This window comes from Anabas testudineus, chromosome 5 (assembly GCF_900324465.2).
Source record: "Anabas testudineus chromosome 5, fAnaTes1.2, whole genome shotgun sequence".
In the NCBI taxonomy this organism is placed as follows: domain Eukaryota; kingdom Metazoa; phylum Chordata; class Actinopteri; order Anabantiformes; family Anabantidae; genus Anabas; species Anabas testudineus.
Genome location: NC_046614.1, coordinates 17,853,105 through 17,875,676, shown reverse-complemented (window position 1 = coordinate 17,875,676; position 22,572 = coordinate 17,853,105). Strand labels below are relative to the sequence as shown.

At 38.5% G+C, this 22,572-nt stretch overlaps 1 protein-coding gene across 2 annotated transcripts; it reads left to right on the top strand.

Moving 5' to 3' along the window:
• The first annotated feature begins 247 nt into the window (after positions 1-247).
• Positions 248-17,965, top strand: st7l (suppression of tumorigenicity 7 like). 2 transcript variants are annotated; one of them, XM_026350243.1, is made up of 18 exons: positions 248-363; positions 2,176-2,322; positions 2,400-2,508; positions 3,624-3,806; positions 4,556-4,638; positions 5,416-5,575; positions 5,661-5,715; positions 5,862-5,977; positions 6,077-6,155; positions 6,419-6,507; positions 6,656-6,756; positions 6,883-6,997; positions 7,108-7,180; positions 7,289-7,391; positions 13,182-13,332; positions 13,883-13,975; positions 14,098-14,237; positions 16,110-17,965. In XM_026350243.1, the coding sequence occupies exons 4-18, from the start codon at positions 3,638-3,640 to the stop codon at positions 16,203-16,205; spliced, it is 1,623 nt and encodes a 540-aa protein (XP_026206028.1). In that variant the 5' UTR covers positions 248-363; positions 2,176-2,322; positions 2,400-2,508; positions 3,624-3,637; the 3' UTR covers positions 16,206-17,965. The 2 variants fall into 2 exon arrangements, with proteins under 2 accessions (XP_026206028.1, XP_026206029.1); XM_026350244.1 differs by lacking the exon at positions 2,400-2,508.
• Positions 17,966-22,572: the final 4,607 nt, after the last annotated feature.

Sequence of the window (22,572 nt, the reverse complement as noted above, 5' to 3'; positions counted from 1 at the left end):
AAGAAAACAAAGAATGTGAACAAAGTACCTGAACTTGCAATGATGTCTGACGCGTCCTCTCGCAATACAAACACAAGCAGTCTTATTAACATTAAAAAGACAGGATTTGCTCTATCTGTGTAGCTTTAATTTTCAGTTCACCAAAGACTTTCATTACTCTTGTTGTTTGCAGTTACACTTTATTTGACACCTTTTTGAAAGTACCATAACACCTTACAGGCTTCTGCAACTACTGACGCACTGCTGTTCACAGGACCTTGTTGTTTTTTTTTAATCTGTGCACCTGGCTTTTTATTTTATTGTTACTAAAAATGATGTTCTTGCAGCACAGGGGGGTGGAAAAAAGAACCTGACTGCATGAAGGTAATTCATATGTATTATTTATTTCCTCATCTTCCATTTATACGTACAGTTGACTAGAGTTGTATACAATAAGAAAGCCAGTGTACACGTGGACAAGAGGCAGCTCGCTTCCCTTATAAGCTATTATTCCATGTTTTATGTTTGATCCCATATAACTAGTTCTGAACATGTTGATGCTTACACTTCATGCTTTATTTTTCACAATTAAATTATTTACATTACATCCCTTGCTACTACAATGTGCATTTCCAGTGGACATTATGAACAGTCAAATGATAAAAAAACATATTGTGCTGTAAGAGTAGAACATGTTTGTAAAGTGTTACAGGATGTGTAACTTTGCTGCTGCTTGAATGGCGCATTCCTCTATGAATTAGTCATTAATGTAGTTATGGAGCATTAGCACTTGCAGTTGTTGCATGTCCACTTGTCCTCACAGATTTAAAGGGAAATGGTTTAAAAGCTGGTCTGTGAGTGAGTCTGCCATGGGGAAAGTCATTTTTCTGTGGCAGCATTGCTTTCAGATGTGGTCAAACGGCATGGTCTCCTGATGCAAAAAAAAGAACACACATTTTCTGAAAATGAAGTGTTTTGAGAGAAATGAGATGTAAAGGGAGAGTCCCTTCATCGAGACAAGTAATATAAACTCACAGAGAGAAAGCAGTGTGGGAGACAAGAACCAGTTTCATAAAGTTTGACATTTTCCATCAGTGGGGACCACCAAATGCAGAGCTGACAAACGACCAGTCAAATTATTCATTATTCATTAAAACGACATTGTAGCCAAATGTCTGCAGAGTTTTCACAAAAATATTTAACTGACACGAATAAAATGTTCATGTGAATAAAATGATGAGATTAGTGTAAAATTTGTGTGTGAAATATTTTGTATATTTTGACTCCGTGTGTTTAAACACTTGGCTTTGTGAACAATATGATCAACAGAACGCTGGGTATTTTCAAGTGGTAAAGAGCAGCCTCTTAAGTAATAATGAGAGTGAGAAATGCAGTGCATTTAAGTGAAAACTGTGATTAATTATGTATGATTAGAAGACTCTTAAAAGCTTTGGGGAAAGAAAAAAAGAAAGAAACTACATAAACAGAACACGAAGTCCAGAATGGCTGGATGGATACCAGACGTGAAATTGTAAATGAACCTTAAGTATACAGGTGACTGCAGAATGGCAACAGCACTGTTGCTTCTGCATGGCTGTGCAATGGCTGACCATTGTGAGCAGGTCCTGTCACATTTTGTACTAAGCTATTGTCTATTGTTGTTTATATCAATGTTGTGTTTTATTTTTGCATTACCTGTATATAAAAGTTTGTTTTCATTTGTGGTGCTGTAGAGAGAATTTAATTAAGGCGTGTGATTATGATGTTTGAAGAAGTTCTGTGAATGTCCTTGCATTGATTTAAATATATTTTATTGTAATTGTGTTGATATTTAACTGATTTAACTGAAGTGGTGCAGTGTAAATACAGGAGAAGATAAGATTGTAAACCTGCACAGTATATTCTTGGAAGACACATGTATGTTTTATCACAGAATGAGTCACTGAGCAGAGGTTATTTGGAAATATCCATTCGTCTGGAAATATATTCAGACGTACAAGTCAGACTATAAACTGCAGATAACGTCTACAGACTTGTCTTGTTTCTCTCCCCTTCTCCTTCTTCTTCTTCTTCTTCTTTTCTCTCCCCCCGCCTCTCTTTCTCCCTGTCAGTGGCATCATGCATGTTTTCACCTCTAAAGTGATTGTACCTGATTTATATGACAGGCCTTTAACCCTGCGTGTGCTTGTCCATCAGCATCAGGCAGAAAACACCCAAGGGCATGTGTGAGCAGGACCAAATCTGGCTCTCCGTCATTCAGTGACTGTAACCTCCAACTAGAATACACTCCAACAAATCACATTTATTCCTGCACTGTAAGGAGATGTGAGTCTGTCACACAAGGTGAGAAGTGCTGCGGGTTGTATACATCAACCCTATCTTGCAAAAGTCTTGTTTGTTGACTTGTTTATTTTTGACAGAGCATATCCATCCCACGATATGTAAATCATGGGAATAGACAACTGTAAATGTACAATGACTGACAGCTGCAACAAAGTCGTACCATTTGGATCCAACTCTCAGCCGTAGGTAAGAACTAAAAAATAGGTTAGTGACTGATTTGTAGAAAATGTTAGCTCAAAACATAGGACATTTACATGCCCGAAATACAGAATTTCTAAAATACTGCAATGAATTATGATGAGTCCAGTAACTACAAGGAAGTAAACAAAGCTGAATTTTGTCTCCACCTGCAGTTCTTTAGTGGCAGTCATGCTGAATGGTCTTATGATGCAATGGCCCCACTTAGTGGGCATGAACAGTACTATATACTACAGCGGGCTGAGAAATGAGCTGATGAAAGTTTCTGCCTGCAGTTTTATAGCTGAGAGGATGAATTTCAGCAAATATCCCCGGGAGCTTGAAGCGCACATCTATTAAATTTGAGGTTTACTCAAAGCAAAGTCAAGCACATCTTTCAAACAATAGTCAGTGTGTATTTATTTAATATTTCAAACATGTAAAGTCTACTTGGTTGTGAAAATATATCATTATTATTATACTGTATGTTAAATAATTATTAATCAGATAATTTTCCATTTATTAAAGGAAGGTTGTTATATTATTAAATGGCATATATTGGTTCACTGCATACAGCGTAGCTATATGTCAACATTTTTACATAGTCAGTGACCCCTAAAGTCAATTGCATGGTTTGATTGACTCATCTGCAGGAGGAAAATAACTTATAATACTTGACAGAGGGGAGAAAAACAGCACAGCTGAAAAGGGTGGAGCTATATTTGTGTAGGCTGTTGAAGGGGGGGGTTAATCCATAATAATGCATCACCATTTATTTGATTATTCTCTGATAATCTGCATCTGCAGCTGCAAAGTAACTAGTAGTAACCAGTAGTATGTACAGTAGCTCCCTGTGAAGCATGTCATTTGCAGACTGCAACATTAAATTACACATATTACACATTTACTGTGTATAAATGAGACTTGTAATGGAACATTTCTAAACCATAGCATTGCTACCATTACTTAGATCTCATATCACACCCCACCACTGTACTGTAATGTCCCAGAGCGTGGATGCTGACCTCTTTCTGGTTTTCTGTAGCCTCCGGAAACGCATTTTATTCCACATTTCAAAATAGAAGTCCTCTCGCCGCGCGGTCACGTGACTCCTCTGTTTACAGACATCCGGAGAAACATGGAGGACACCACTGGCAGTAATCCTCAGTCGCTTGGATTCACAGAGAAATTAAGGTCTTGGCTCTCTTGGTCATGGACTTACGTGTGCTTCATTTGGTTCGGCATGGTGCTCATCATGATATACGTCCTGTGGAGCCCGCTGAAACTGCAGGAAACTCTTACCTCAGGTAAATGAATGCAGCTGCTAGCTAGCTATTGTTAGCCTTCGGGCTTCTGGCTTTAGCTTACAACAAGCGGGAGCTGCTACTGGTTTGACAGCTCAGAGGCTGATTAATTCAGGCACAATTAAAGGCGACTTTTTGCTTAGGCTTAAGTTAAACACTTCGTCGCTGAAATTCAGTAGTTTATTATAATAAATAATAATAAATGTATTTATAGAGCACTTTTCTAAACATATGTTACAAAGTGCTTCACAAGACAGACAAGAAACACATGTAGCCCAACAAGATCAACTTGAGCAAGCACTAGGCAAACAGTGGAGAGGAAAAACTCCCCCTGGGGGAAGAAACCTCCAGCAGAACCAGGCTCAAGTTAAACGGCCATCTGCCTCGACCGGTTGGGGAGCAGGAAACAGCTATACAAACAAAACAATAATACAAACAACTACCACATCGGTCCTTGGGGAGACCAGTTCCAACGTAAAGACATTGTAATCTAATGGAGAGTCTTCCCAAGGACAGATTTGTTTTAGCTTACAGAAGATCGCAAAAGGCTCGCCGGTAGAGGTATGTTTTAAGGATTATGGTGTCACCAAGTTTGCTGCAGTGGGTATTTTTATATAGGAGAAACTATGCAGCGCGCAAGCTACGATCATTTTATCTCCTGTTAGTTTACAGCTGTTGTTAATGATTTCACATTATTATTGTCACATCTTCCACAGCACTGATGGAAGTATCTGTCCTTTCTCTTGTTTCAGCCTCAGTGTTTTTAAACACACTGACCCCTAAATTCTATGTGGCTCTCACTGGAACCTCCTCTCTCATATCTGGACTCATCCTTGTGAGTTATTACAACAATTATTATTTATTGCACAACACTTTGGTATTTTGTACAAGAGTGTTTGCTTTCGCTTCAGGTTTTGTTCGTTATAAAACGATAGCCAGGGGCCTCCATGAACAGTGGAACAGGTTGTGTTTGCTGCCTTTTTTTTTTTTTATCATGCACATGATCTCTTTGCAGTTCATTTTCAGTTTGAGTGAAAGGGAACTAAATCCAAAGTATATGTAAAGTTAATATGCAGCTTTAGCTAGTCTTAGTAAATCTGCTGTGGTGGATAAAATCCAAAGTTAAGATCATTTCTTAATAAGAGTTTCCCTTTAAAAGAGTTGCTTTGAAGAGACATAAACACAAAGAAGAGAATTTAATACAACAAACACAGAAAATGTGGAAACTGCTGAAGTCGCATATTAACTTCAGATAAAACGTTGCTGTGTATTTTTACAAGCACAGACAATTGGATTTTGTCACCCAGACGTACACTGCAGTGAATTTGGGAGTGGATCTGTTAGGGAGAATAATTATATCAAACATCAAATCTGTATATGGGACCATTCATACAGTTACCTGATTGTTGACGCCCATGGACGCATCTAGTTGTACAGATTCTTCTAAATTCTGCACATGGATGAAGCCAATTTTAGGCACATTACTACTAAATGTAGAAGAAGTTATGAAGTCATTGGGCTAGTGATATGAGTAATTGCCACTAAGGGATATCTGAGTCATTTGTGTCTTTTAGTAAAACTATGGTTTGACCACTTTTTGTTCTGACTATAGATATTTGAGTGGTGGTATTTTCGTAAATATGGGACCTCATTCATTGAACAAGTCTCAGTGAGCCACCTGCGGCCTCTCCTGGGGGGTGTGGAGAGCAGCTCTGCAACTGGTCTGTTCTCATCGGTTAATGGTGAGGCAGAGCCAAGACCAAGTGTTTCAGGTGAATATATTATATATACCAACCATAACCACAATACTACTCTCAATATTACAAGAACTAATAACGAATTTATTCCCTCCGTTAGAGTGTAAGGTGTGGAGGAACCCTTTAAATCTATTCAGAGGAGCAGAATACAACAGGTATGTGTGACAGCTCAGGATACATATAATAGTTCTTAAAATTAAAGGTTCATAATGTGAATTGTTTAAAAAGGGACATACTAACTTTTACTAATGATGACGAAGCTCTAGCAGTAGATTTTATATTTGACTTTATTTGGCTACAGGTACACCTGGGTAACAGGGAAGGAGCCCTTAACATACTATGATATGAACCTGTCTGCTCAAGACCATCAGACATTCTTCACGGGAGACACGCAGCAGCTGAGGCCAGAGGATGCTGGTGAGTTTTAATCGTACATTTGAAATTGTAGCTTGACCGCGTATGTCAAGACTGTGAGGTCATATCTATATTAAGCCTGAGTTCATCATCTCGTTACAGTGATGCAGAAAGCCTGGAGAGAGAGAAATCCTCAGGCCAGGATCAGAGCAGCTTACCAGGCCATAGAAATGAACCATGAGTGAGTCATGCTATTGCACAGTTACATATTATCTTCTTAATACTAAAAATATAATCTGTATCATGTCAATAGCAATGGGGTTAAAATAGGAGAACTCAAACTTTACTTTACTTGAGCTTGCTTCAGTTAAGGTTGGGTTGTTTTATACTCTAATTATTGCCCTGACTGAATGATATCCATACAAACACAACTATTGTTTTATGTTTAACCCAAAGAAAAATACAATATGAGGATGGGCATTACTTTTGTGTGTATGTGTGCAGATGTGCTGCAGCTTATGTGCTTCTAGCAGAGGAAGAAGCCACAACTATCACAGAAGCTGAACGTCTCTTCAAAAAAGCACTAAGTATTGGTAGGGATCGACACTTCCTTTGATAATAATAAGGATTTTCCTCACTCAAAATGTGAAAAATCCAAATCTGTTCCTGCCATTTGTATTTTAAATTCTGACAAACTGGTGTATTTTATGAACTGTCACGTGTTCCATTTGCCATCCACAGCTGGAAAAGATATCAACTTACTAGTGTACATTAAACGAAGGCTAGCAATGTGTGCACGCAAGCTGGGACGGATTAAAGAAGCAGTGAAAATGATGAGAGATGTGAGTTTCCTGTGTGACAGTGACTTGTACAATAGTGTGTAGCTTGAATTACTGTATTTAAAACTATAGCAGCACAATGATAGTGCTAATAACAGTGATATGTATATATATATTTTTTTTTTACAGTTAATGAAGGAGTTCCCACTGTTGGGAATGTTAAATATACACGAAAACCTCTTGGAGGCACTTCTAGAGCTTCAGGCATATGCTGATGTCCAAGCAGTCCTTGCCAAATATGATGGTACGAATAAAACAAATAAACATTTCATATTTCCAACATTGTAGCTCTGTTTTATTTAATTCTCCCTGAAATTATATTGTATATTGACAGTTTCTTTTCTCTCATTACAGATATCAGTTTGCCAAAATCAGCCACTATATGCTACACATCTGCACTGCTGAAAGCGCGGGCTGTATCAGATAAGTAAGTTAACTTTGGGTTCATAATGTTTACTCCTTAACGTTTACTGCATCTTTTCTGCATCAGTCAAAAGTCTCCGACAGTGTCTCATTGTGGGGAATGTTGCTACAGATTCTCTCCAGAGGCAGCGTCCAGGCGGGGGCTAAGTACAGCAGAGATGAATGCTGTGGAGGCCATACACAGAGCTGTTGAATTCAATCCACATGTGCCAAAGGTCAGTAATCAGACTAATGAGTGTTGCATGGAGTCTGACAGCTATTGTGGGCCTGTAAAACCTATTGATCACATTGTGATGTGATGTTAGGCTGTAAACTTGAATAACTGCGACTTGACTCAACCTGAAAAAAAAACTTTTTTTATGATGTAGAAATTTGATATCAATACCTCTCACCTCTACATCCATCCCGACAGACATCTCTTCGCTATGATGATCATTGGGATGTTATAGAACAAATTCAGAATTCGTAACTGTCTGGATTTTATTTTTTACATTTCTTCATTCATGTCGGGCTTGCAATCATTTCATGTGTTAAGGTCACACACAGGACAAGTAGAGTTATGTCTGCAGTTACAAGTAATGTAATTTTCAAACAGTGGCTTTCATTCTATTCAATTTATTTATTTTTTATTTATTCATTCTAGACATGCTGTATACTAACTCACCAGTAGGTGTCACTGTAGTTCTTCATGCAATAGTTCTCTTATCATCCTTAGTGTCAGCTGTACTGACTGTGGGATGTCTTTTTCTAAGTGTTTCATTTATATAATTTATATTTATTATTAAAGTATATATTACGATTATTTTTTAAATAGGCCTATTGCTTATGATTGTCACATTATAAGATAATGCATTTGGTACTATACTGTGCAGGGATTATGTGTTTTTACAAGTAGGTTACTTGTAGTTTTACTTGGATCATAGAAAAATTTGTAAATATAAAGCACAAAACCTCCTTTGGTTCAAAAAATTGATAGAGAGAACCAGGCTCAACCAGGGCACACATAATACTACTCTGGACATCTCTTTCCCATCAATTATCACTGGATTAGATGTCACTTGCTCACAGAGCACACACAGAGTCATACACAACCATTTGCAGCATAGTTTTGTCTCAATTTAGCCTTTGTAGTGTGGTGTTGTTTCATGCCATGGACTCCTTTTCTGAAAGAAAGAATGAGAACTTGTATGTGTGTGTGTGTTTGGAGGGGGGTATACGACAGCCAGCACTTTGATCCAGCCTTTGATTTTAAAGTGAGGGCCCTCATCTTCAGTGTCTTTCCAACTGCTTCCTATCCTGCCCAGAGGCAGCACTTCTCTCCCCTCTCATCATGTACCCTCATCCTGTTTCTTATCCTCTCATGTTCCCTCATCCCCTGTTTGAGCCAAACAGACAGAGAGTGAATATAACCACTACTGCCAACACTATCAAAAAGACTTTAGTGAGAGTGGGTAAAAAGTTAATGACATTATGAATATTGTAATGCATCTTTTCATTTATATTTATTTTTAAACTGACACTTTATTCGGCATTGGGCATCACAGTTGTGTTGAGCTTTTGAAAATGTGGTAGTGTGTGGAAGGAGGGGCAGTGTTGCTTTGTGTTGTCTGACATGTCTAAAGGATGAGTGCACCTGTGACTGGCCTTTTTAGACACAAGCTGACCTGTCGTCCCCTAAAGCAGATTTTACACAGGAGATTTGCACACAGAGGTTATGGTTGTAGTTTTGACACGGGGTTTCCTAAATTGTGAAGACCCGTGCATGCTTTGGCAAAGTTTGTAACTTCATAGGACTCAAACTAATGAAACTTTCACTAGTAATACATTTTTAGGATGATTTACACAATGAATAGGGAACTCAAGAGATTGTTGTGACAGTTGTGCAGCCCTGCGAAAACCCCCACTGAATATCATGGCAATCCAGCAAGTGACCCATGGGAAACTTGAATAGTCAATATTTGAGAAGACATTTTTCCTTATACTGGTACTAGATAAAAAAGACGATGGTTGATTATCATTAAAGTCAATAGGTTTCATCCTACAGGCACTGTACTTATTTATACATATTTTATACATTATTTATTGAGGTGTTTCATTCTACAGTGACCTACTGACAGATTAACATTGCTGTCCATGCTACAAGCATGGTTAATAGAAACTGTCCAAAATCCTCTGCCACTCATGAACATGAGGAAGAAAGAAGGAACATTGTTGGGTTAAGCATTGTGTGTGGATATCAAGCATGCTAAGGAGATTATACTTTATATGAATATCATACTAGGCTACATCACATGAGCTTTTTCTAACAGCTATATACACACAGTAAACCCACATCCACACACACACACACACATTTCAAGCCCACAGCTGTTTTATTGCAATCCATCCTCCACACACATGAACCCTTTACCTTGCCCCTATTTCCCTCTTCCCCTTCACTCCCTTCCTTTTTCCTCTCCTCCTCATCTTCTTATTTTCCCCTATTTATCCTCCTCTCCCCGTTCTCCTCCACCTCTACTTCCTTCTCCATCTCTCTGTCCATTCCAATCAACTTCTCTACCGGCCAGTGGTTAAGAAACTGACAATTTGTCGGATGTTTGGATGTTTGATAAAGTGTTTCTGCTACCTAAATCTGTTTTACATTTACATTTAAAACCACTTTGATCATTTTGAAGCAGTCAGGGTGACTTGATCCCATCTACCTTGCTAATTTACTCCACTTTGAAGGGCATTTTCTCATCTCACCCCATTCTGGTTGACATGATCTCATCTAACTTGCCTCTCAGAGCTTAGAAATGTGGACTTTTGCTTAGTTTACCTCTGAAATTGGCTTTTTGGTTTGTGAATTGAGATAGAGTAGCAGTCCCGGGTTTGCTGTGAGTTAAGATGGATTAGGTTTTATTCAGAGAAAGAAAAGGAGGTACTAACAATTCACTCCATCCCAGCCCATTAAGGGACGAATGTTGTGAGGTTTCTTGCTGCAAAAAGCTAATTTTAAAGACTACTGCAGTCTCTAAAATATTCAACCCTTTAATGACTAGCATCTTCAGTACTTAGGCTGTTATGACCTGCTTCAAATGTGATACATAGCCAGACAACAGCCTCTGGCAGCGTTCCAGCAGGGAATCTTATTCCATTCTTCATGGGCAATGGCGTCCAGTTCACTAATATTCATGGGTTTACGTGCTGCAAGTGACTTCTTTAAATCCCACCTGAGATTTCCTATGTGGTTCAAGTCAAATGACTGACGGCCTCTGTAGAATCTTCTCAGACTTCTTTTGCAACCAAGTCCTAGTGGACTTTGAGGTCTGCTTGGGATCATTGCTTCATTCTTCCTTCCTCACACTTAATGCTGATGCATAGACCCAAAATGTTCCAGTTTTGTTTTTGAACAGAATCACCAAACTGTGGCTTATGTATATTACTTTGGCGTTTAGCGTGCACCTTACTGTGTACTTAGGACCCATTGCCACCAAGTCTTCCTGCAGATCTTTTGCAGCCACTTTGAGGTTTTTCTTCAGACTTATTTCTAACATGCAGTCAAACATGACACTCAACAAACCCCTATAGCCAGTTCAAGTATTTAATATGTTCTGTCTCAAGCACACCTGGTGCAACTAAAATTGATTAATTGCATCAGGTGTGCTCAAGACAGTACCTGATGTGCAAAAGGGAGTCTTGTTAGTGATTCTATTGAAGGGGTTGAATAATTTTAAGACTGCAGCAGTCATTAAAAATTGCTTTTTGTGTTGAGTTTGGAGCAGCCATTTAAACATTTGTAGACCTGAACACCTGTTTGGCTTTATGTTCATTGACTGTACATGTGTGTGTTGGTCTGACTTTTACAGAGCCTTGTAAGCCTTTGTCCTACTGTATGTCCCATTGTAAGAGGCAAAATGCTGCAGATTAGAATCAGAAGGGAGCTTATGAGTTATGCTCTGGGCTTATGATTGCCCAGGGATAAAAGGAGAACACATGAAACTCAATCCCTTCATCAAAGAGGCGACAGGGAGTGGAGGGGGGAGGCCCGCAGAGAAGGCTGAAGTGTCACCAGGTCTAATGCCATGGCATGCGAGGAAGGACAGCTGGGCAGCCAGCCTCTCTAAATGGTTAATCTTAAAACACAGAGGAACCAGACCTACATCGGTGCCAAATGCTGTCGTCTCATTATCAGCAACAGACTAATATGAAGGTAGACATATATGTAAAACTGTAAATATTTAAATTTTTTGGCTAGCTTATGGGTTGTCAAAATGATCAATCCAAAGGTTTAGTACTGTACCTAAAAACAAATCTTGCCTCCCTGTCGTTCCTCTCTACATGCATACCCTGCCATCTTGGAGACTTACAAAAATCACTGTACATTATTAAAGCAGTTATTGTTTTGTGCTGTAGAGATAAAAGTTGGCAGTGCTTTGTTCTTAATCTAGCTGCATGCCTCAACACTAGTGCCAAAGAAGAAGATGGTGAAAGGTTTGTCCTCAGAATAAAGTAGATCAATATGGTAAAGAAGATAAAGGGAGACAGTTGAATGTCCTGGCTGTATCTAGTTTAATTAAGTCCGACAGGATAAGTGGAAAGAACAAACAAACAACTTCTGGTGGTCTGTAGCTGTCTGTCCATGTAATGACAACAGAGGGGTGGAAATAGAAATGTCTAGTAGACAGGAACATCTACTGGCATAGGTAAATGAAAAGGAGGTAGGAGGCAGATAAAGTGTAATTTCATTCCTTTGGGAGCTGCAAAGGAAAAGTTCTGTAATGCACTTATTGAGTTCATCAGAAAGGAAAAAGTTGCTGAGTAATTGCAGATTGGTATTGAAGCTCTGTAAAGTTTGTTCTGCAAGTGGGGTACATAGATGTAGGGAGAATGAGAGATGTGTGAGGCAGTCTACCAGTTTGGGTGTGTTGGGGGTTGACTCCAGGCTAATTTTCAGACAGGCTTATAGAGTGTGACAGACAGCTGGAAAAGGGATGAGCTAGGTTGAAGTGTCTGAGACGGCAGTGATCATGGGGGAGAGAGTTCAGAAACACTGAGAAATGGGTGAAGCAGCATGGTCTGACTGGTTGGTAGATGGATGGATGGATGGCTGGCTGAGCCTGTGACCATGGAAGGGATTAGACAGGATTAGCTGTGGGCTAACCTTCCCAGAGTGTCAGTCTGAGATCCAGAGCACTGTGAAGCTGGCCGCCTGGGAATCCAGCCCAAGGGGGCCCCAGCCCTGCACATGGATTTTGTTTGACCCCTGCCACACTGGGCACCACACAGATAAATGACATAGAGTGGCAGGTTCATCAAAGTCATTATACCATCCATTAATGACTTGTCCATGGACAAAGCTGGAACAAAGCAGTGTGCGATATACTCAGGCTGTTATTTCTGCATTCTCACTCTATGCTATTTCTGAAAGCGGACCTCATCTTTAGGTTGCTACTCTGGGATGTAGGCCTCTGTCAGCACAGTGAACAAACTGACTCAATGGGACAAACTTACACAGTAGGGAAAGAGAGGTGGGGGCGAGTGGGGGATGTTACACATTCATGGAATGAATGTACTGTACTGTAATAATAACACACGCAGCTTTGGAAAGATTTTCCCTCCCACCTTGAACAATTGCAAAATGGGGCTCTCAACAAATACCTCACATGAAGAAAATATGTTTCGGTCTGCAGGGAGTTAGCCAAAGGGAATTACACAATAGGACAGAGTGAAGTGCTGACTGACAAAGATGGAGAAAATTTGATCGAAAGCATGAAAGCTGCATGAAGTGATTAGTGACCACGAGGGAATTAATTTTTTTTTTCTTTTTATATCAGCACAGTTTAATGTGTCTCAGTCTCAAGTCTCAGCTAACAGTTGCCTACTTCTCACTATCTGTTGAATGAAAGGATACAAATATTCACTTATTTGGAAAAACACTCTTTAACTTGCCAAATCATTGTTGATCTAGATACCAAGTGTTTACTGAACAGAGGTCTTGTATTACTTGCTCTTCCTTTTTTTAGTACTTACTAGAGATGAAGAGCTTGATCCTGCCTCCAGAGCACATCTTGAAGAGGGGTGACAGCGAGGCAGTGGCATATGCTTTTTTCCACCTGCAGCACTGGAAGAGGGCAGAGGGAGCATTAAACTTACTACACTGCACCTGGGAGGGCAGTATGTATTACAGCTACTTCTTCTTTTGTCTGCCTCTACCGTGGGCATTGAGTTTTTTTTTTTTTTTTAAAGGAAATTCAGCATATTCGCTTTGTTAGCTATATATTACTTTCAAGTTATTGCCTCATAGGTTTTGTATGAACCACACATCCACAAATATTGAATTTGTCATCACACTGGGATAAAATACTTTCCACCCAGAAAGTAGTTATTCCATGTTTTTGGAGGAAAAGCAGATTTTAGAACATCAAATTGATTAAAAAAAAAACAATGTAGACATTGTTAATATTGTAAAGGACTATTGTAGCTGGAAACAGCTGTTTTTAATAGAATATTTACATAAACGTACAGAGGTTTATAATCAGCAAACATTAGTACTGTCTTGCAATTGAACATTGTGTTTGCTAATGCATGTTTATTAATTTAAAGGATACCTGCATACAATTAGATACACACAGCTGAAGATTGTGTTTAAGTTACTGAAAATTGTGTCAGCAGTTAAACTGTTTATTATATCTATAATCTTCATTCAGTTATTTGCTCTTTAAAGCCTTCAGGATAATTCCGTACCCCCTAGAGAAGGGTCACCTGTTTTACCCCTACCCAGGATGCACAGAAACAGCAGACAGAGAACTACTGCCCTGTGAGTACCTAACTTACTTACAGGTCATGAATGTGTTTTTTCGTCCCAGTTTGATAAATAATAATTCCTCTGCTGTCTCGCTCTCCTTTGCTTTGGTTGTTTCTTTCTCATCTACACAACAGCTTTCCACGAGGTCTCTGTGTACCCAAAAAAAGAGCTTCCCTTCTTCATCCTCTTCACAGCAGGCCTATGCTCCTTCACTGCCATGCTGGCCATGCTCACACATCAGTTCCCTGAGCTCATGGGTGTCTTTGCCAAAGCAGTAAGTACAATAATTACACATCTCAGTTTCAGTTTCATGGAAATATGTTTTCAGTCTTTTCACCTTAATTCAAATAGTCCACTATTCTATCTGTGTTTTAAATGTATGCTGTTTGTAACCTGAACCTTTCAACCCCTGTGCAGTAATTGCTGCCTTACATCACTGTCAGTAACAGTGGAGGCTCATGGGAGTTGTAGGACTGTAAAGTCACGGTTTTTGTGCCAAAATAAACCGTAGTCCAACTTGAGCTATCAGTAACCACAATTTAACATCTTATCTCCATAGCTAACATATCAGTGTAACTTCCAGCCCTAAAGATTTAGAAACGTTAAATGCGTGCATGACTTCCTTTTACTGTTTATTTATTAAAGAAGTGTTGTGTTATCTGTTTCAGTCAGTTTGGCAAACTCCTTACTTTGGCTAATCCTTTGTTTATGCTCACCCTGTTTATTAGGGCCTGCCTTTACAGAGACTGAAAGACTTGTAGCAAAAACAAGACCACAGAGAACATCTAGTGCTCTTCCTTTTGTTATGGGAAAGATTGGGTGTAGATAGGATTTTTACAGCACGGCCGGCAAGCCTGGTTTGTGTAATGTTCAGATAGAGCGCATGAAAGCCATTGAAGGAGGAACACAGAGGTCCACACCGCCTTCTGAGTAAAAACAGATTTCTATGACTCTACTGCTGTTGAAAAGAAGATCCAAGCAAGGCAAGACAGTGGTAATGGTGATGGCAGCAGACCGTTGTTTTTATTTATGGATGCTAGACACGTAGACCAGCTGAATATCTTTCATATATTTAATGGGAGAAGAAAGTACTCGCTTTGCAGGACGATATGTCCACTTATGAGACTATTAAAGTGTCAAGCATATCAGGAACACCTCTTGAGTTTCAGCAAAAAACCATATTGTAATATTTCAGAGGGCTTCCCACTTATCACAAACATGTATTTTAAATGCTTTATTATACGCATACCTATTTTAATATACTACTGTATATATCCTAGATCTTAATCTTATCTTAAACCCTAAGATAATAAATGCTGGTTATTATAAAAACATGAGCAGTTAGAATGGGTATGTTTTAGGTTGTTAGAGCAAACTTTGTGTTGGACACAAATACTGCTTATATAAAAATATAACTTTTAAAATGATAAAGATCCTAACTAACAGCTGACAAAGCCAAATATCCATTTATGTGCCCAGGAAGAGGTGTGAAATAATCACAGATATGTAAATATAAGCAACATGTCTTTCATGCTCATGCTGGACTTTAATTTAATTACAAAAAAATGTATTTGATAAAATTATAATGATTTTACATGTTTAATGTTTTTACATCATGATTGAATTATTACTTATAAATAAATAATAATAATTTTAAAATATTATTTAATCACACAGGGATTTGTGTAAATATCTGAGGATCATTTGGCAGAAGAACTTCATCTGTGAACCAAGTGATGAAGAGTGATTAAACATACTGTCAAACACAGGAAACAAATATATAAAGGAGGCTAGGGGGAAATGTACTCAATATAAATTACAGCATAGGTTTTATTTTACTCCTAAAACTTATAGGATGGACATATTGGCTGACGTTGGAAATGTGAGACGGAGACAGGCACAGTCTTATATGCACTGCAGCAATGTAAATGTCTTTTACCATTTTGGGGAAACAGTTGTTATACGTATAGGAAAATGGTAGAGTATGAGGGTACCTAAGTCTCTAAGGCAGAATAGACAATGTGGATAAATGTATAAAAATATTATCTTGCGGTGATAAATGTTGGTGTCCTCACTGTTGCCACAGTGAAACTGTGGGATTTGAAAGTTTTTCTTACATCTTCATTTTACTTTTTCTTCTTTACAGTTCTTCAGCACACTCTTTGCACCTCTGGGTTTCTTCGCAGACAAGATGGAAAGCTTCATGCCTTCCAGTTTTTGGCACCAGCTGACTCAGATCTGACCCCCATCTCACACACACACACACAGACATACACACACACGCACGCACACACACACACAGACACACACACACACACACAAGATGCACAAAGAGAGACACCAATACCACTCCAAACCCTCAGACAAAAAGTGTTTGCTCTCCTGTCTTCAGCATTACTGTCAACTTGCTGCATTGTTACTGATTATGTTGGCTGAGGTTGTATCAACATGGCAATACCACCCCTAAGATGCTCTCCCACACTGTTCTAGCAGTCAGGGCTTTTACTAGAACACATTTAGATGATACAATTTTCAGCGATTTCGCTAGCAATGAAATTGGTACAAATATCCAATTAGGAATATGTCAGATGCACACATCTATGAATTCACGACTATGTAAAAAAAAAAAATAATGCAAAAGTGTTTTATTATTCCTTAACAGGAAATAGCAACACAATTTATCCTATTCCTCTCTTTCACAGCATAATTGTGTTTGTATCAGAATGATCCTATAGGGTACTGAGTATGTGAACCTACTGTATGTGTCCCATATCAACCCACACACATCCATCGGGGCAGATTAAAACCACTGTGAGAACACCTAAAAACAGAGCTGTGATTTACAGCCTTGGAGTGGCTGCAGTGTATACAACGCCTCGGCAGTTCAACAGTTGTTACCATGGCATGACATCTCAGCACTATATCACTGGGGCAACCACCGTCCCCGCAGCATCCAAATGTACATGGGGTATACTGAGATTCACGCAGCAAAGTCAGTTTAACAAAATATGTAGTACACAGGACTGTAGTAATCAATGAACAGTATCAGGTTTCTTCACTTAGGAACATTAACCTTCTCTGGCTCTCATAATGCGCTGAGCATATTCAGTCAGGCCTCCTTACAGATAGACGTATTGTAAAAAGTAAGATCCTTACTGAGTGCATACAATCTTTTTGCCCTGCCTTTGAGTGTTTCTGTTTTATCAAACTGAAATTACACTTCCACCGTGTTGTAAAGTATAATATAAGGACTTGTTGGTAACAAATGTGCCTGACTAAAACAAAAAAAGATAAAAACCTGTTCATAATGTCCACCACAGACAGATCCACACAGACTGTGATGAATGTAGTATTTCATATTTCAGAAATACATAGAAACTGATGTATTGTAATATTGCGACATCGCAACAATTCATCACATACATTAACAGATTTTATCACATTTTCCAACCATTTAACATGGACATGTTTGGCCTAATTTGTCAAGTTATGTTACCCAATATTATCGGCAGCTACAACAATACAGTATTCATGCCTCATAATAAACCGTGAGTGACATTATACTGACAAACAATGTGATAATAAAGTGCCTTTTTAGTGCTTTACATGAATTAAACACTAATTTGGCATTCATCTACAATATTGATGTAAGGTTGGTGTATTGAGTTTGATAAATATATCTTCAAAATGTAATTTCTAACAATTTAACAAATTATTCAAACATGCTCATGAAAAAGTGGAAAGGGGCAAGCGTGACGTAATGGCACAAAAAATCAAGTGTTATTAAACTGGAAATGCGACTGCTAACTGGTCTAAAAAACAAACATGTAGTTTAGCATTTAATGCTGCTCTGTAAAATTAAAATTCTTGACACATGAAATGTCTAATTTTAAAGTGTTTTGTGCAGTGGAAACATACAACTAGGTGCTGAAGACAGGAGCATTTGTGAACAACACCCATGGGTGAAAGCAAAACTCATAATAAATTCCTCTTTCAATTCAATTTCCATGTGTGACATTTATTTTGGTTTAATATATGATTTTATGTATTATGTTTTGTAACATATGTCATTATTTTAGAAGTGCTAAATTATAATGTGCAGATACAGAACTAGTTTTACAGAACCTACTTGAGTACAGGACAAACAGGAAAAGTGTCTGATGAAAGACTTTACAGTATGCATACACAGGAAAACACTCAAGCTAATTATAAGGACAGACTACTCACTCTGTCATCATCGTACTGCTGATCCTGGACTATATAAAGCCAAGAGCCATCATGCCCACCATTATGATTATACCACTCTGCCACTTTCAGCAGATGCTTACATTGCATGTTCCCAGTGAACCGCTGTGCCATAATCATGGTCCAGACACTCACAGTGAAGTAGTGTGCAACAGTAATGAAAATCACCATTAAGGACCGTTGATGGCTGCTTAAGTGTTTTCTCTTAGTGCCAGAGTGGGTTTGATGCAGCGTGTTGAAACTTGGATAGCTCACTGACCTCCACTGCAGACGGCTTTAAAGTCGAGAGGTGAAGTAGAAAGAACATAGGTGGTGAGCATCTTAACAAATATGTGAACCGGGCATATAGTACGCAAATGTTTTTTATTGTTTATATTTTGGAAACACTAAAATGGCTGTGATATATTCAATTCAATTTTATTTGTAGAGCGCTTTTTACAATTGACATTGTCACAAAGCAGCTTTACACAACCAAAGAACAGTACATGAACAGTGAATGTGTATGAATCGTGAAATGAGATTGTCCCTGCGATATATCCAATGCAAACTTCAAAATCACAATCCAGTAGGAAGACAGACCTGACGCTTGACCAGTTTTCATGTGCCGATGCTATACCAGTCGAATACAAGCTCACCAGCATGATGAACTCTAGTGACCTGGTTTCTGAGCCAAGTGTGTCCCTGAAGGTCACCCTGTCGGACTAAAGGAACATACTGTTCAGATGGCGAGGTGTGTTATGTCTATCCATGGGGCTGGTTCACTGTTAAAGTACACAACCCCCTGCAGAAGTGTCCAGCTTATAAACCTTTAACATCGACAGTTATGTGTCCAAGACATCAAGTAGACCTGTTTCAACACTCCTTCTGAACTGGTACACTGTCATGTGACGTGATAGACCAGCTGGGACATATATCAAACGCACCCTTGGAGAAAAGGCGGGGTATTTAAACTGGCAGTGCCCCACCTGCTGGTTTGCTATGTTAGCCTAATTGCTAGCAGAGAGATATAGCCTTTGCTGATATGCTACTACAACTTATTCCCTTGCTAATGTGGCATTTATTTAAAAAAACTAAACTACCAGGGGTCCAGAGTTTGGCAGTACTCAGTTGTCCTGCTAGAGTTGTCAAATGCTCCAAACATCACTCTGGACACCGACTTCCTGTCTCATTCTTCACTTCACCCCAACAAGGTAGGTGCTGGTTTTTCTAATATGTATGTTTTACTTATATCTCTAATGTGCTTGGAAATACTTAGCTGCTGATGCTGCCGTGTGTTTTCTTGCTCCATGTTGCCCAGTTGTACATTTGTGTTACGCTGCTTTCATCTTCCTTTTGGGCCAAGCTAGTTGTTTCTTGTTTTGGTACGATCAATCATTTCCTTTTAGTCTGTAGTGGGGAAACATGAATACTCATGCCTGAGCATTTTGTGGCTTGCGGTGGGGGCAGATCCCCCCAGGCTGTAGTTTTGAATGGTTGCTGTAAACAAGGTCACTTTTTTGTTACACGTTTCATGTTCGGCTAAGAATTGATGATTGAGATCTGATCTGATCTGCTAATTTAATTGCTTTGCTTTAATACATAACAAGTAAACTGCTGTGCTCCTCCTGAAAGGTTCTTGATAGTCTGATGTGCTTCTTCACATCAGATGACTTGCTCGTGGTTTTAATCATCTCCCATTGTGTTCTGTGGTGCCTTTTGGTTTTTGGGAGTCTTTCCCTTGTCCATATTATAGATGTATAATATGTATATGTGGATTTTACTCTTTGTTCTGCTCACAAATTGGTCTGTCACTAAAAAAGGACAAAATAAACACCACACAATAGGAGCTAAAGTCGAATTCTATGTGCACATGAACTTCTTAATTACTGCTGATAGTGTCAAAAAAAAAGCCATCTCCTATTCCAAGAAAAGCAGTGAAATCACTGGGACATTTTTCCAAATTTTCAGCATTTTCTTTTTTCAAGTAGGCTAGAGAGCAACAATTTCACAAGATACAAATATCAACACATTTCCCATATTTTTGTACAATACATCATAGATAATTAGTCATATGGAGTGGAGTGTTTAAGACTGGAGGAAAACTCGGGTTCAAGCAGAAACCTAAACATATTGATGTCGTACTGACCCAAAACTGGATTGTTTTTGACTGGATTTGTGAGCATGGATTACAAAATTTTCTTTTCTGGTTTCCCTGAATGTGAAACATCGATGTTGACAACAGTGTTTGACCGCCTCCCCCCGTAGCCAATTTTAGCTCTGAAATGTTGTTAAATTGTGATGCCTATTTGATATCACTATGATGGAAGCGAATGCCTGCTATGACAGTCCAACAGTCCTGTTATTTTTATAGACTTCAACTGGATTGCAAGTTGTGTGGGACAAAGTAGCAGCGGTTATGTGTAATAATTCAGGTGTGTAGAGGTTTTATGCTTTATTTTCTGTTGCTATGCAGGCGTGTTATCTCCCAGGTTCTAGATAATATACACAGGATTTACATGACATTAATCTCACTGAACTTTATAGGGCAACTGAGGCTTAGTTGGTAGAGCAGTTATTTGTGAAAGTTGGTAGTTTGATTCCCCTTGATTCCTGACCACATGTTGAAATGTCCTTGGCAGTTTAAAGGAGCTGCCTTTCTACCATAAGAATTTCTACATTAATGAAGTAGAAGTGATGATGATGATGATGATGATGATGATGATGATGATGATGTATTATTATTATGATTATTATTATTATTATTATTATTATTACTATTATTATTATAAAACACTAACCTGGTTGGTTGCATTATCTTTACCAATCACATGACACAACTGAATCAAGGTTAAATCATAGGAGATTGTAGAAGCTGCAACAACAGAAGACTTCTAATGGCAATAAGAAATCACATCACCAGCGTTTAATATGCAATCAGTAAGTTATTGTGGGACCATGATATCAGATAGATATAAAATGTATTTCTCTGCAATACTTAAAGTCTGAAAATGAAAATCAGTTTAATGCAGTGTTTTAGTTAAGCATAGACCCATACCAATAAATGTAAACATTCATCTTCAGCTAGTCCAAATCCATGGTTTCCAATGAGGATTTGGGCTTAAAAAGCCATATTCAAGACTTAAGTCACTATATCAAAACTGGGGAATTGAAATATGAAATTTTGAGGATTGGGACAGCATGGACTAAAGTCAGCCCCCGCTGCGCGTGAACAGCTGTCACCTTTCTAATCTTTAAGAAAAACACAGCCAACATACTCTTCATTTACATTCAAAACAGGCTCTTTTGTTTGCAATTAACTTTTGACTTGTGAACCTTTGACATTGTGTGTCATTTGGCATTGTTCAAAGCACTTTATTTTGGCTCTCTTCCTCATTACATGGACTTGAAACAATTTGTTGACTCTCAGCATCCACGGCTTGTTGTCAGATTCATTTAGATCTATAAAACCCCTATGAGGCTTGTGTCTCCAATGGCCTAACATGTTGTCTGGCTGCATTACCAGATGTTGAGAAGTCAAACCCAGGGTCCGTAGCTACTTCATTGCTTTTTTCTTTTTTTTGCAATATCTTGGCTTGGTTTCGTCAAATACTTGATTTCTCACAAACCAGTCAGAGCCAGTGAATATGTGCACAAAGGCCTGAAAGCACAGTTGCATAAGATTGCATTGTAAAAATGCTCTGTCACAATATGATGACAGAAGAAACAGGCTGTGCTCTTTTGTAATGATAACCAAGTAATAAGAAAACCCCCACTCACAGCCTTAATATTTAAGCCAACACAGAATATTCACATTGGAGATGGAAGAATGACAGATTTGTAAGCGGCAGCAGGATCTCACAGAACTCTTTTGATCAGAAACATTGTGTTTTAAGGTCTTCCCAAATTATTAGGATATTCCAATTTCATAATTTGCTGTTCAGTTCACTTAGCATGCATGAAATTGTTGTAACGTTCAAATGTTTTGTGACACTGTATTAATTATGATGGCTAACAGATTTGCTTTGCATTGCCATGATTCAGAGTACCAGTGTGACAATTTATATGATCCCAGAAGGCCAGTTGGAGACATGTTTGCGAATTTGAAGGCTTATTAAACACAAAATTATGACACAGGAAGTTACAAGTCAGTATGTCAGTAGATATATCCTCCAATATGACAGCCTTCCAGGAAACAGATTTTCAGCATTCACATAATAAAGTTATCTACAATGAATGTGCACTTGTGTGTGTTTAATGCAGTAGATCGTTGAACGTCATCCTATTGCGTAGTGGCAAACAAGCTGTGTCAACTTTTTCAAATGACAAGAGGGGGTTGTGATTTAAAAAATAAAATATATATATATATATATATATAGCTCTTCTCT